Genomic DNA, 15,991 nt, shown 5'->3' on the forward strand with positions numbered 1-15,991 from the left:
TCTTAGAGGATGGACTTTGTTAAAGTGTTAGGAAGGTATGTCACGTTAGATGATAAAAGGGAAAAAATTCAGATGGAAAAAGAAATGTCGTTGCAGGACAATTCAATTTACAATGCCAAAATTTCATTTTGGGAATCCTTGTAAAAGGGCATTGCTGAAAAGCAGCTGTCCAAGTGCTCAATATAAATATAGAAACAGGAGGGGAAAGTTAACAAAATAAAGGCAGTGTAATTGTAATGGGATAGGATGAGAAAGGGGGAAAAATAGTAGGGGAAAAATTCCTAGGCAGAGGATAAGGCAGACCCAAATTTTTGAAGGGGCTGAAAGAAGGTAATCTACGAAAAGAAGAGATTACGGGATTTTCCAGGGAAGTTCGTTTACTTGAGGTTTCTCAGAAAACAGGGGCCCCTATCTCATTCTAGTTAGAGTAAGTGATGGAGGAGCTGGTGGAGTTTGGCTGATCCTCAGGATTTTTAAAATTCATCAGTTTAACTTCAAACCCTTTTTACAACAAGCCATTTGAGATCTAGTCAAATTGGGCTTAATCAGAATGGTATAATACCAACTTTTGAAACTAGTTCTCTGGGTTTGAGAAATTTCTGACTCCCCATGGGCCTAATGCTTTCCCCTGGTATTTACTTGAGAGGGTTCAAAGACTGAAAAAATCATAAAACTACAGTCTTAGGGAGATGTACTTTAACTGCCCCCAAATATTACTGGTCCCATTGTAAAAATCAGCTCCTCCTGCCTCAAAAGTTAATCTTGACCTCTAGTGGCCAATGCTTCTCGCCCTGGTATACTCTGGGAGATGGAATTAAAAGATGAAAAAGAGGAAGTAAGAAAACTGCATCTTAGTGGAGATGCTGACTTTCCTGACATCCCAATAGCCTTACATGGCTCCAAAAACAGCTCCTCCTGCCTCAAACAGTTTCTGACCTCTTAGCCACAGGAACCTGGGACAAGTGATGAAAAAGTATCTCAATTGGGAGGAATTTAAAGATTAGGTGAATCCTTCCCCAAGAATGGGAATAAACCCAAGACTGGGTTTAACTCAATAATAGAATGTCTGAAAGGAAATTTTTCCCTTTTAAAGGCAGGAGAAAAAGAAAGAAATAGATGGGATTAACTCTGATATTATACTATAAAAGAGGGGGAAATAAAGGACAAATACTCTTTGAATTAACTCCCACTACCACCCACCTCCCTTTTCCTTTTTCTAGATCATCTAAAAGGAAAGGATAAAGTTAAGCCACGTGTCCATCCTTAAACTTCATAACCCCATGTGCCTTTATTTTGGAAAAAATGGATCTACACTAAAAATGCTTTGGTGGACATAAGGGTGGAGGCCACATTGATTTATGGGAATTACAAATTTAAAATGGATTTCCAATAATTATTTCAGGGTGGGGACACAAAGTTAGGGCTAGACAAGTGTCTTTGAATAGATAGGAAATTTCAAAAAAGGAGTACAAGGAAAGTAATTGTACCCATTCCGAGTATATAATAGGAATTGAATTTAAAGGATGACCCAATTTACCTGATGGACAATATCAATTTGCTATAAGGACTTTAAATAACTGTAGAAGAAATTTGTTAACCTCCAGTCTCTGTCCTTTCCTCAAAATTTTACCAAAAAAATAGGATACCAAGAGGGACAGAAAGAGATTCTCAAACCATATAGGAAATTGCAGGCTGGGTATTAATTCCCCTTACTACCTGGAATAATCCAGTTTGGCCTGTGAAAACTACGGATCCGAGGGATGACAGAATTATGACAATTAAAATCACCCCTCCCTTATATGCAGCGTCCCAGATAAATTACTTAATGAAGCTGTGCAGTCATTCTGGTTCTTTTGCGAATAGACTTGCTAATTTTCTATTTATGAACCTAAAAATGGGACCAATTTGATTTACCTGGCCTGGTAGACGTATACCTTTACTAGATTCCCCCAAGGTTTTCATAGTCCACTATTTGTCATCTGATATGGCTGAACATGGATAACAATTGGTCGATGTGAAATTAACCCATTATTGAGATATTATGATACAAGCCCTACTGCTCAGAGGGAAAATGGCTAGATACTTATAGAACATGAAAGGGAAAGAATGGAAATTAATTATAAAATACAAGGAGCCCAATTTAAAGTTTTTTGGAAAATTTGAATAAAAAGAGGGAAAATTACAGAAAATATTGGACTTTCCTCCCGGATGAAAAAACACAAAAATTAAAACTTATTTGGATTCCAAAATATATTTATTTACCAGATCTTGTCTTTGTATAAGGTTTGAAAGAAATATGAATTTGAGTGGGGACATAAGGAATACAGTCCTTTAGGAAGCAAAGTCTTCAGACTCCCAAATTTATGGCTTGTAAAGGAGGGGCCTGTAGAATTACAAGTATCTATTTTAAATGGATATCAGACTGGGTTTTGGAAAAACAGCAGGGAAGAATGTTCCCTAGGTTTTGTCCAAAGTTCCCCTGCAGGACAAAATTATACTCCTTTGGAACAACAATTATTAACAGCATATTGGACATTGGTGGAAACTGACATTTAAATCATAGGTAATTTTAAGGCCAGCTATACCATAATAGGCTGGATTTGGGGACACTTCTAACAAAATTGGACATGCTCAAGAATCTTCTATAATTAAATGGAAAGTTTTCAAAATAGAGTAAAACTGGGGGAGGGAATGTCTCTCTGCATAGAAGGTTTTAGAACTTCCAAACACAGGAATATGTGGAAACACCAGAATATATGAGCAGTCCCAATTTGGAATCAAGGTTATGATTCCTTAACAGAAACAAAAAGACCATCCTGGTTTCTGACGGTTCAACCAAGTACATAAGCTCAAAAGATATTAAAAATAGCATATAATCCAGTAAAAAAATACTTTCTGGAGGCTACAGGAAAGGCCAAAGTACGTGGGCTGAACTAATGGTTTGCTTATCAAGCAATACAAGTGAAAAAGGAAATCAGTTCATTTGTTTACTGACTCATGGGCATGCCAATGGACTAAGTGGTCTGGATGCCATTGGAAGAACATAAGAATAAGGAGGTCTGGGGTAGGAAATTGTGTTTACAAATATGGATTGGTGTCATATAATGTGTCTTGTTTCATGTAGATGCTCATGTAAAGCAGTTCCGTGGAACGTAAATAACCATGAGCAGATGAACTATCAAAATACAAGGAAAGGCACTCAAGTGATTCCACTAGGGATGATGACTTAATGTTAGGAAAATGGATCCACACTGCTGCAGGTCATCTTGGTCCACTTGCTTCTTGCAGGTGGGCATTAGATAGGGGAATCAATATTCCTCTTGACTTATTTAAACAAATATCTGAAGAGTGTTCCCACTGTCAGCTCTTTAGTTAGTGCTCTTTGCAAGGTGACTGGGGAACTGGCTTGGGTCACTACCTGCTCAAATCTGCAAATTATTATAGGCCCATTGCCCATGAATCAAGGGGTAATACTTCTTGTATGGATACCTACTCTGGGATACTTATTGCTTGTCCATATAAGAAAGCTGCAAAGAACACTTGTAAAACTTTTAGACATTGTTTCATTATATTATTGGCACCCATACAAATCCAGAGTGATATGCCTCATTTTAAAGGAAAAGGAATTGAACTATATTGTAATTATAATAATATTGAATGGATTTATCATATTCCTTATTATCCTCAAGCAGCAGGACTTATAGAAAGAATGAATGGATTATTGAAGGAAAAATTAAAGAAATTAAGTGATAATAATGATTTGAGAAAATGGAAAGAAAATTTATTTGAAGCTCTAAAACAACTGAATAATAGACCTTTAGCTGATAGAGAAGGTACTCCTCTCTCCAGGATGATGATCCTAATTTACAAATAAGAAAGGTATCATCTCTTTCCACTATTCAATGGTGGACTCTAAATAAGAATGCTAGGCAACCTTGGCGAGCTTCATTAGGATCAGCAGGATATGATTTATGTGTAATTCATGATGTGAATATTTCTTCTCAAGGCCAACAATTATATCATACTGGTACTGGTATTAAATTACCTCCTGGATATTATGGACAATTATTTTCTAGATCTGGTCTATCTTTAAAACATCAAGTACATGTTTTAGGTGGTGTTATTGATAATGATTACAGGGGAGAAATTAAGGTATGCTTACATAATTCACATATCAGTGAAACTTACTCTTGTAAAGCAGGAGAAAGAATATGTCAATTAGTAATATTGCCTTATTTGAAAGGTCAATGGACTCAAATGAATCAATCCCCTGATGTTACATACAGAGGAGAGCAAGGATTTGGCAGTTCCAATGACATTTATTGGACCCCTGAAAAAATAATACTAGGAACTAAAGTGTGGGTGAAAAAATACCCAACTGATAAACCTAAACAAGCTGAATTAATTGCCCAAGGGAATACAAATACTGCTATTGATGTTTATCCAGGAGATGATAAGTGGTATTATTTTCCATTAACCCATATGTTCCTTCGAAATTAAGTATCTCTTAGTGATATCCTGTTGTTACTCCGTGGGACGAACCTGGACTTCAGGATCCTCCATTCGCGAAGTGTTATCCACGGATGGCACTGCCTATGGGGAACTCACCATTTGGTTAACCAATGCCACCATTCCGAGAGAAGAGAAAACTTCGAGGACTGTTTTACTGTCCTGCTAATCAGCATTGACCTTATATGACCTGGATATGTCTGTATGGACTGCACCTGTGCCTGTTCTTCATGTATTGAAGTTGAAAGACTCTCACACTAATATAACCGTGATCTCATACACTAATGTTACTCTAAATTGTGGGATAAAGCCCATTAATTACTCTCTACTCCTTCTACCTATAGAGAAACTCAAGATTCTGTATTGGAAAGTAATAATTGGACTGAAGTCATTAACAAAACTATTTTCTTTCTCAGTATGTCCAGACATGATGGTTTATTTTTGATCTGCTTTAATTCTACTCCTATAACTGATGATTTCTATGTCTTGTGGTATCACCTGTTGAAGTGGAATAAAAAACCCACAAGGCATCCCCCATCCATTGTAAGAGTTCCTAAAACTTGTACCAATACTTCCATTTCACAACACAAAATAGTATTACACTATAATGTTACTTTTTCTCCCTTGTCTTTATGCAACAGAAGGAGAAGAGCTTGGTATGACACCTTGCTTGGTGGGGCAGGAACTGGTTTGGGTATAGTTAATTCCATAGATCTTGAAACCCTGGCCAGCAGACTGTACGGTGTTGATCAGGATGTATCTCAAGCCTTAACTGTTAATGCACAATGGCTACCCATGACGATCCTACCACACCAAAATACTTTAAATTACCAAGGCCAATTTCTACATGTATTCGATGATAGTACTGTAGCCAATTTATGCTTTGATAACAATGTTACCAAATTATTCAGTTGGACTAAATGTTCTCTCCAAACTATGTATACCTTGATCCAAAAGGAGAATGCACAATGTCTCCTACAAGAAAGAGACACACATATATGGGATCAAATATTCCCTCAACATGCTGACATGTGGAGAAAGCTTAAACCTGAAAATGCCCAGTGCACCCCTTATTGCTGCACGGGAACCATTGTATATTACCAAGTCTATGTTTGGACTGTTATGTGATAATTTCATGTTATTCCTTTTGTACTACACAGATATTTTGTACTGCCTCACATACAAAGTAACTATATAGATCATAACAATGTAACTCACACCTTAGCTGACTGTGTACTAACTAATAAGGGTAGAATATGTGGGATGATGACCCGGCAGATGGAGCCCTACCTTTTCCCACATTCTTCTAATCTTTGTGATTCACATTCACATGTGAAGCACATATGGAATTCTATATATCTGATGAGTTCTAGATGGAAATTGTATGTGTTTATATACACACATACATATATACACATATACATACATATACATATTTATACACATATACATATATATATACATATACATATATATACACACACAGTTGCATGTATATATACATATGAATATGTATATATAAACATGTGTATATACACATATCTCCTAGTATAAATTTATTTTTAAAAAGATTAAAATGAAATATTTCCATAAGCAAAATTCTCAGTTAATAATTGAATAGTAAGTGTAAGGAACAAACACTTACTACAAAAATGTCAATAATATTCTTTTCTCCCACTGAATACATTTAGCTCACAGAGGTAAAGGAGATCTCCCTTCTGGAATCTTTTAGTTCTCAAAATCACAACTTGTATGGAACAATTGATTGTGATTCAGGTGATTCAGGAACAAAGTCAAAGCATTCAAGAAAATGAAAAGGAAGATTTACCAAGAATACATTTCATCCTACAAATTTTTTGAGGGATTTTCAAAGATGTTGATAAGGGGATATTTTACAATTTTGTAATTTTTCAATTTGCATTTAGCCAAAGTAATTTGAAAATTTAGTTCCTTGCTTTTCCAACCTGTAAATACATATTTAAGATAAGAATAGCAAATATATAAATCTGTATAGACAAAAAGAAGGTCCAAAATGATTTCTCTTTTAGCTACTTAAATCTTTTGTGCTAGAAAAAAAAATTTCAGGAAATGATTTTCATTCATTCAACAAATATTTGACCACATACTGTGTGCCACCTATAATGTTATATCTTTGTGTACAATCAAAGGAGGAAAATGTACTAGATATTTGTCTTTTTAGAACTTCAGTTCATTTGGAGGAATACTGCAGTATGTATATCTAAACATGTAAATAAATATACACAAAACAAGTTTTATATAGGAAACAGGGATAGGAATAGGAAATAATTAACAGGAAAGGCCCTGGAATTAAGTGAGGTTAGAAAAGGCCTACTGTAGGAGATGGGATTTTAGTTGGAAATTAGAAAAAACTAGGAAGGTCAACAGAGGAGCAGAGGAAAATACTCCAGGCATGGGAGATAGTCAGAGAAAATGCTCATAATAGAGAGATAGGGTGTCTTGATCATGATGCTGGTTGTCACTAGATACTTAACCTTTATCAATCGCAGCTTTCTCACTTGTAAAATGGGAATAATAATAACATTGACTTCACACAGTAGTCATAAGGATAAAATGAGTTAACATATGTAGAATTCTTTGTAAAGCTTTAATGTAGTATAACATCCTCATTACATAATTACTACCTAATAAGAATGATAGTAATAATAAAACAATAATAATAACAATAATCTTGACATAGAACTAGAATCTGAGGGACCTGCTGGTTACACTGATGGTTTTTAAAGAGAGATACATCAAATGCAGCAGATTAGAGTAAATGTAATCTACTTGTTTTCAAGGAAATGTGACTTTAAAGACAGAGGAAGAAAATGATCCTGGATGAATACTGAATCAAAGGAAACAAGAGGAAGTTCCTTAAAACTGTATAAGTGTAACAAGACATAACATAGTTGGAATCACTGTAAGTCAAAGCACTTACAAAGCACTTGTATGAAAGTGGAAGTACCAGCCCTAGAAGCATTAAAAGAACTGTGTTCAATTTCTGGCTCTGAATTTTACTAAGTAACATTAAGCATATTACATAGAATCTCTGATTTTCAGGTATCTCATATACAAGCTCTTATAAGGATAAATATATTACCTATACCTGAGAGTACCTATTAGGAAAGTTCTTTGTAAATCACAAAGAACTATACAAATCTAGTTATAATATCACTATTATTCACAGTAATTATGCTTAGCAGTCATTTTCCATCTTAAATCTTCACATTTTTCCTTCTGTCTCTATGTGAATTAATTAACCATTCCCTTGTTTGTACTAATTTTATTTCTATTTTTATTTCCCTTTTCTAATTTGGTTAGGTAACTTTCAATTCTCTTCTTTTCCCCGCCCCCCCCCTTTTTTTTTTTTTAGCATCCATACATATCACAAGTAAATTTAGTGAATTTTCTTTTAATTTCATCATAGAGGTCCTTGAATCAATTGATTCTTCTTTCTCAATTCCCTTTATGTCTGTATAATTAAAAAAAAAAAAAAAAAAAAAAAAAAACCTCTATCTATATTTTTCTTCTTGTCCAGAGACATTATTTTCATCTTTTTACTATACTTTCTTCTCTTCCATATTCTTTGTTTCCTAGTCTTGATCTTCTTTTAGTTTTTTTCCCCTAGCATCACAGAAATTAAGGGTTAGAAGGGGCCTTTGGAAAAATGTAGTACAACATACTTATATACATCACAGACATATTACATATACAAACTAATTTCATTATAAACATGCATGCGCACTTTGGACATATCCTATAGAACATCAAGTTTTCCAATATATATTCCCATCAATTATCCCTATCCAGTCAAATGGGTATTCATATATAAAGGTGATTTAAATCAGTGATTCTTTCTGTTCCTTGATAATTTCTGCCAAAAACACTTCTGATGATATATAGCTATGAATCATAGAATAATATGATCCTGAAAGAATAAAATTATAAACAACTCAAAAAACATTGGAAGATTTGTGGTTTATATAAGTAGACAATGGAATGTTTACAATTAACAATTGTAATGCGCTAGAACTCTGGAAAAGTGTACTTGAAATAAGGATTCTTACAACAAGGCATTAACTCAGTGGAATTGATAAGACAATGGTTATCTAGTTTAGCATAGTGATTAATAGTTCTCTAGTTCAGTATGATTGAATTAATCTTACAACAAATAATGGTTCCCTAGTGAAATAATTATTGGCTTATACTTAGTATGATGAATGGATTTAATTGTAATAGAGTATTTAAGAGGTCAGAGGCAGACTTGGAAGAGGACTCAAGGAGACTTGGAGAAGACAGAGGACTGGAGGCCGGAGGTCAAGTTCTTGGACTGAGACAGACTTCAAAACAGACACTGTTGTGGTGGCTCTCCTGCTTGTGTGTATATATATACACACACACACACACACACACACACACACATATACACACACACAATATAATATATTGCTATATAGCAATATAAAATTTCTATAATACATGCAAAATGCATATGCATTTATCTATGTGTGTATATATGCATGTGTATACAAGTGTGTGTGTATGTGTGTGTGTGTATGTATGCTAGAAAGAGCGGAATTAGTGTCATAGAAAAAAATTAGGTCATATATTTAATAGCTGGTACTAGTACATAAGTACTTTTGAAACTATAATTTTAAAAAACAAAAAAAGCTTTCACTATATCAGGTGAACTTTCTGTAGAAAATTTATGAGAAAACATATACTATACAATACAGAATAAGGAATGGAAGTACTGCAATCTGTGTTAATAGAAGAATTTCCCCACCAATAAAATGTTTTCATCAAAGAAAATATGTATTCCTGGAATAAATTCCAAGGATATGTTAAATGATTGGAAATCTTTAGAGGTATGGCCCAGAAAACATTTTAAGAGTTCAATGTTAACTTCTATTGAAAAAGAAGACAAAAGGGGTGGCTAGTTAGGGAAGAATGGATGACCCAAATTTTTCAAATTAAATTATTTTCTGATATTTTATTAAATTGTCCTCAACAGAATGCTATTCCATGGGTTAACAGGACCTTGAAATAAAGAAATGGGATGGGTTGAAAGGAAAATAACATAGTAAAACAGGGAAGTCAGAATTGAATAATCTATAATAAAAAAATTAAGTCCTTAAAATATAGCTAAAGATCAATATAAAAGAAATTATAAGAATTTTTCATTCTATAGAGCTTGCTAAGAAATGTTCCTTTTAAAATAAAATAGAATTCTCTCACAAACTATTGTTTAAAGAATTTCCAGAGGCTAAAGAAGGCCAGAAATTGGAGTTCACACAATTGGTCTGAACAACTAAAGATAGCTGAGTTATTTTCTCTCTCTCTACAAGATTTCAAGAGTTACTTGATTCTGGGAAAATTGGAAATTAGTATGGCAGAAACTAGGCATTGACCCATACTTAACACTGTACACCAAGATAAGGTCAAAATCAGTCCATGACCTAGGCATAAAGAATGAGATTATAAAATAAATTGGAAGAGCATAGGATAGTTTACCTCTCAGACCTGTGGAAGAGGAAGGAATTTATGAACATTGAAGAAATAGAGATCGTTATTGATCACAAAATAGAAAAATGTGATTATATCAAATTGAAAAGTTTTTGTACAAACAAAACTAATGCAGACAAGATGAGAAGGGAAGCAATAAACTGGGAAAATATTTTTACAGTCAAAGGTTCTGATAAAGAATTCATTTCCAAAATAGTAGAGAATTGACTCTAATTTATAAGAAATCAAGCCATTCTCCAATTGATAAATGGTCAAAGGATATGAACAGACAATTCTCAGACAAAGAAATTGAAACCATTTCTAGCCATATGAAAAGATGCTCCAAGTCATTATTAATCAGAGAAATGAAAATTAAGACAACTCTAAGATACCACTACACACCTGTCAGATTGGCTAAGATGACAGGAAAAATTAATGATGATTGTTGGAGGGGATGCGGGAAAACTGGGACATTGATCCATTGTTGGTGGAGTTGTGAACGAATCCAACCATTTTGGAGAGTAGTTTGGAACTATGCTCAAAAAGTTATCAAACTGTGCATACCCTTTGATCCAGCAGTGTTACTACTGGGATTATATCTCAAAGAGGTTATAAAGAAGGGAAAGGGACCTGTATGTGCACGAATGTTTGTGGCAGCCCTTTTTGTAGTGGCTAAAACCTGGAAACTGAATGGATGTCCATCAGTTGGAGAATGGCTGAATAAATCGTGGTATATGAATATTATGGAATATTACTGTTCTGTAAGAAATGACCAACAGGATGATTTCAGAAAGGCCTGGAGAGACTTACACGAACTGATGTTGAGTGAAATGAGCAGGACCAGGAGATCATTATATACTATTATACTATTATACTATTATTATACTATTATACTATACATATTAGTATACATACTATATTGTACTACTATATAGTACTACTATATAGTAGTAGTACTACTATATAGTAGTATAGTATGTATAGTAGTACAATAGTATAATATATTGCTATATATTGCCTATTATATACTATACAATATTGTACAATTAGCTTGTGAAGGAAATCAAAAATGCAGGTGTGCATAAATATAGTGATTGGGAATTCAATGTAATGGTTTTTAGTCATCTCCCAGAGTTCTTTCTCTGAGCGTAGCTGGTTCAGTTCATTACTGCTCCATTGGAAATGATTTGGTTGATCTCATTGCTGAGGATGGCCAGGTCCATCAGAACTGGTCATCATATAGTATTGTTGTTGAAGTATATAATGATCTCCTGGTCCTGCTCATTTCACTCAGCATCAGTTCGTGTAAGTCTCTCCAGGCCTTTCTGAAATCATCCTGTTGGTCATTTCTTACAGAACAATAATATTCCATAATATTCATATACCTCAATTTATTCAGCCATTCTCCAACTGATGGATATCCACTCAGTTTCCAGTTTCTAGCCACTACAAAAAGGGCTGCCACAAACATTCGTGCACATACAGGTCCATTTCTCTTCTTTATGATCTCTTTGGCATATAAGCCCAGTAGTAACACTACTGGATCAAAGGGTATGCACAGTTTGATAAAACTTTTTGAGCATAGTTCCAAACTACTCTCCAGAATGGCTGGATTCGTTCACAACTCCACCAACAATGCATCAATGTCCCAGTTTTCCCGCATCCCCTCCAACAATCATCATTATTTTTTCCTGTCATCTTAGCCAATCTGACAGGTGTGTAGTGGTATCTTAGAGTTGTCTTAATTTGCATTTCTCTGATTAATAATGACTTGGAGCATCTTTTCATATGACTAGAAATAGTTTCAATTTCGATAAGAATAGTTTTCAAAAGAAGAACTGAAAACCATTAACAACCCTTAATAAGGAATGAAAGAATACTCCAAATCCCTAATAATAGAATGCAAATCAGAACAACCCTCAGGGTTTCACATCACATACCACAAACTGACAATGACAAGAGACAAAAATAATCAATATTGCAGGGTTTTGTGGGAAAGATCTCCACACTAGTACATTTTTAATCTTGAACATCAATCACTACAACTAATTTGGAAAGCAATTTAGAATTATTCAAATAAAGTTATTAAACTGGCCATACTTTTTAGCCAGAGATACCATTATTAGTGTATATGTGCATATAAGATTAATGTTTAAGAGATTAATGATGTAATGTGTATGCATACATATATAGTAACTAGAATTTTTTAAAAGTTGGATAATATGAGGAAAGTAAAACAAAAGTTTACATTTTTAACTGTCAATGAAACATTCACAAAAATTAATCATGTATACACATATATTATACCAGCCCTCATCTTTCTGAACAAAACATACAGACTAACTAGATATGTTTAGAGATTGGGAGATATATCTTATTGCAAGATGTCAGCAATCTTTAAAAAAGTAATGGAAATTATACAGAGAATTGAATATTAATAATCAGTGATTTGGGAAGATCCATTACTTTTCCTTTTTCTGTAATCCACATTTCAAAGTTCAGTCTCTTGTGGGACATTAGTGATGAGATAGAATTAACTGGCCTCAATCTTGGTCAGACTCCACTCACACTTACAACAAGGTTTGAGTGGGGGGAAAATCCCTTGAATAGATTGCCCAAGGCTGGATAATTTAGACATAATGAAAGTTCATTAGAATAGGTCCAATCCTTCATTGTAATATTCATTCTTTCATTAATTATTAACCAATCAGAGCTAATTGTTACTCTAAGGAACATTCCTTTTCCAAGGGCACATAAACAATGAACCTGCTGCCATAACTTGTCTCTGGCATTCATGAGTACCACTAACCTTTTGTTAAAATGCTATCCAGAAATCATGTCTCTAAAACTTTTTAAAGATCACTTGTCTAGATATCAATTCCGTTATCCTCCCAAATCCTGAAAAGCTTTATCATGTCTATTTTATTGATGCAACAATTGCAACAATGACAACAAAATACAGAATGATGCCATGATGGACTGCCACGTGCTTTATCTGGTCTTACCTTTTTATATGCGATCCAGTCAAAAACCCTGTCAATGTCAGTGGCCTCGATCACTTCTTGGGATACTGGGTGTGAACTGGCCAGGCCATCCAGTAGCATCACTTCATGGAGCACATCAGTCAGAAATCTCTGTTTTTCCTGCAAATACAGTAGATAAGATAATATAATGAATGACATGAGTGACAGATAATTATGTACATTATATTCACAACAACACAAAAATAATGTGTATCACTTAGAAATGACAAGGGACAATACCATATATTAAATTTTGCCAGACTCCAATAAAAGAAATCAGTGTATAAAAAGATGCAAAATTAATGAGTTGGTTCTCAGTAAATATATAGTAAAATTCAGCTGAATTGAAATAAAACTTAGCTTATAAAAAAAGTAAATAAAATTCTCAATTTTGCATCAGTGCACTGCAATGTGAGAACTGAAATGTCACTCTTAACGTTTAAAGTAAATCTGCTGTCATCACTTTGGCCTAATTTAAGCAGTCTCGGTGCTGTTTATGCCACACATATATACACGAATATACATAATTGCTAGAAGATTTTACAGTATTGAAAACACTAATAATTATGAAAATATGTTAAATTAAAAAGTGATATCTCCACATGTGCATATGTATAGAAAATAATAAGCATCTACTAAAATGATTTACTCTGTGTTATAAAGGAGTCAAAACAGATGGAAAATTTTAAAACAATTTCTATTTCACATTGTTTTAACATATTTTCATAATTTCTGTATATTTAATATTATGTTATGACATTTGATGTGTTCTTGGCAGTGCTTGGCACACAGTAAGCACTTAAACGTATTTTCATTCATTCATTTATGTCCTACATGCTTTTAAAAAATGCTCTTTACATTTAAAAAGAAAAGGTGACTTTTAATGAAAGTTTCTTTAGGAACAGGGTGAGTTTTAGTAGCAATACTCCTAAAAATTTGTCCTGGTCAATTGCCTCAAGATCTTCACCAACATAAAAGGGGACATAAGAAAAGGTTTTCTCTCTGCTTCTATTTTTCTCTTTGTGCTTCCATTTCTCTGTCTCCATGTCAGTCTGTTTCTGCCTCTCTATCTCTATCTGTGTATGTGCGTCTCTGTCTCTGTGTGTGGTTCTCTCTGTCTTTGTGTCTGTCTGTATATGTGTGGGAGTGTCAATCTGTAGGACAAACAGCTCATCCCTAAAGGAATCAGTTATTAACGACTAAATTCAGTTACTGATCAGTACCCAGGTATTAATTCAGCACATCAGAGAGCAAGGTTTAGCAATTCAAGATAATTCTATAAAACAATATCAAGACTTCAAATAAAATCCCATCATTTGAGTAAAGATAACCAGGTCTTCACTAAAGGCCTTATGCCTACCCTGACTTCTCATCTTGCTATGGGGGTATATAGTGAGAGGGGAAGGTGCAGAGGGGGTGAAATAAATTCTAGAAGATCTTAACAAGCTGGAAAAGTTTTGCACATGGGCCTAGACATTTTATATTCTAGCTGTTCAAAGCCCAGCTAAGAAACATTAGCTAAGATTATCATCATACTAATCTCATCAACCAATTGGCTGAGAAGTAATGAATTTTTCAGCCACAGTAACTCTCTTTTTAAATTTTTTTATTATTACTATACCTTTTTATTTACAAAACATGGGTTAGGGGTAAATAGATCAAAAAGTAATTGGAAACTAAATAATCTCATCTTAAAGAAAGATTGGGTGAAACGGCAAATTATAGACACAATTGATAATTTCACTCAAGATAATGACAATGATGAGACATCATACCAAAATTTGTGGGATGCAGCCAAAGCGGTAATAAGAGGAAATTTTATATTCTTAGAGGCTTACTTGAATAAAACAGAGAAAGAGAAGATCAATGAATCCCAATTCAATTTAAAAAGCTAAAAGAAGACCAAATTAAAAACCCCCAATCAAATACTAAATTTGAAATTCTAAAATTAAAAGGAGAAATTAATAATATTGAAAGTAAAAAAACTATTGAACTAATAAATAAAACTAAGAGTTGATTCTATGAAAAAAACAATAAAATATATAAGCTTTTGGTAAATCTGATTAGAAAAAGGAGGAAGGAAAATCAAATTAGTAGTCTTAAAAATGAAAAGGGAGAACTTTCCATCAAAGAAGAGAAAATTAGAAAAATAATGAGTTACTTTGCCCAACTTTATGCCAATAAATCTGATAACATACCTGAAATGGATGACTACCTCCAAAAATATAGGCTTCCCAGATTAACAGAGGAGGAAGTAAATTGCTTGAATAGTCCCATTTCAGAAAAAGAAATAGAACAAGCTATTAATCAACTCCCTAAAAAAAAATCCCCAGGACCAGATGGATTTACATGTGAATTCTACCAAACATTTAAAGAACAATTGACCCCAATGCTATATAAATTATTTGATAAAATAGGGAATGAAGGAGTCCTACCAAATTCCTTTTATGACACATACATGATACTGATACCTAAACCAGGTAGGTTGAAAACAGAGAAAGAAAATTATAGACCAATCTCCCTAATGAATATTGATACTAAAATCTTAAATAAGATATTAGCAAAAAGACTACAGAAAATCATCCCCAGGATAATACATTATGATCAAGTAGGATTTATAACAGGAATGCAGGGCTAGTTCAATATTAAGAAAACTATCAGTATAATTGGTCATATTAATAATAAAATTAACAAAAAACATATGATCATTTCAATAGATGCTGAAAAAGCATTTGACAAAATCCAACATCCATTCCTATTAAAAACACTTGAAAGTATAGGAATAAATGGACTTTTCCTTAAAATAATCAGTAGCATCTATTTAAAATCATCAATAAGCATCATATGTAATGGGGAAAAACTGCAACCATTCCCAATAAGATCAGGAGTGAAACAAGGTTGCCCACTATCACCGTTACTATTCAATATTGTAT

At 33.7% G+C, this 15,991-nt stretch overlaps 1 protein-coding gene across 3 annotated transcripts in view; it reads right to left on the bottom strand.

Annotated features, from left to right (window-relative positions):
- Nucleotides 1-15,991, bottom strand: part of TRHDE (thyrotropin releasing hormone degrading enzyme) — a 530,611-nt gene that overhangs the window by 236,633 nt on the left and 277,987 nt on the right. For all 3 annotated transcript variants that reach the window (XM_031938822.1, XM_031938821.1, XM_031938820.1), the window contains exon 6: nucleotides 13,041-13,178. In XM_031938822.1, coding sequence (XP_031794682.1) covers nucleotides 13,041-13,178 — 138 coding nt within the window. The remainder of the gene's footprint in view (nucleotides 1-13,040; nucleotides 13,179-15,991) is intronic.

The sequence above is a fragment of the Sarcophilus harrisii genome, chromosome 5 (genome assembly GCF_902635505.1).
Source record: "Sarcophilus harrisii chromosome 5, mSarHar1.11, whole genome shotgun sequence".
In the NCBI taxonomy this organism is placed as follows: domain Eukaryota; kingdom Metazoa; phylum Chordata; class Mammalia; order Dasyuromorphia; family Dasyuridae; genus Sarcophilus; species Sarcophilus harrisii.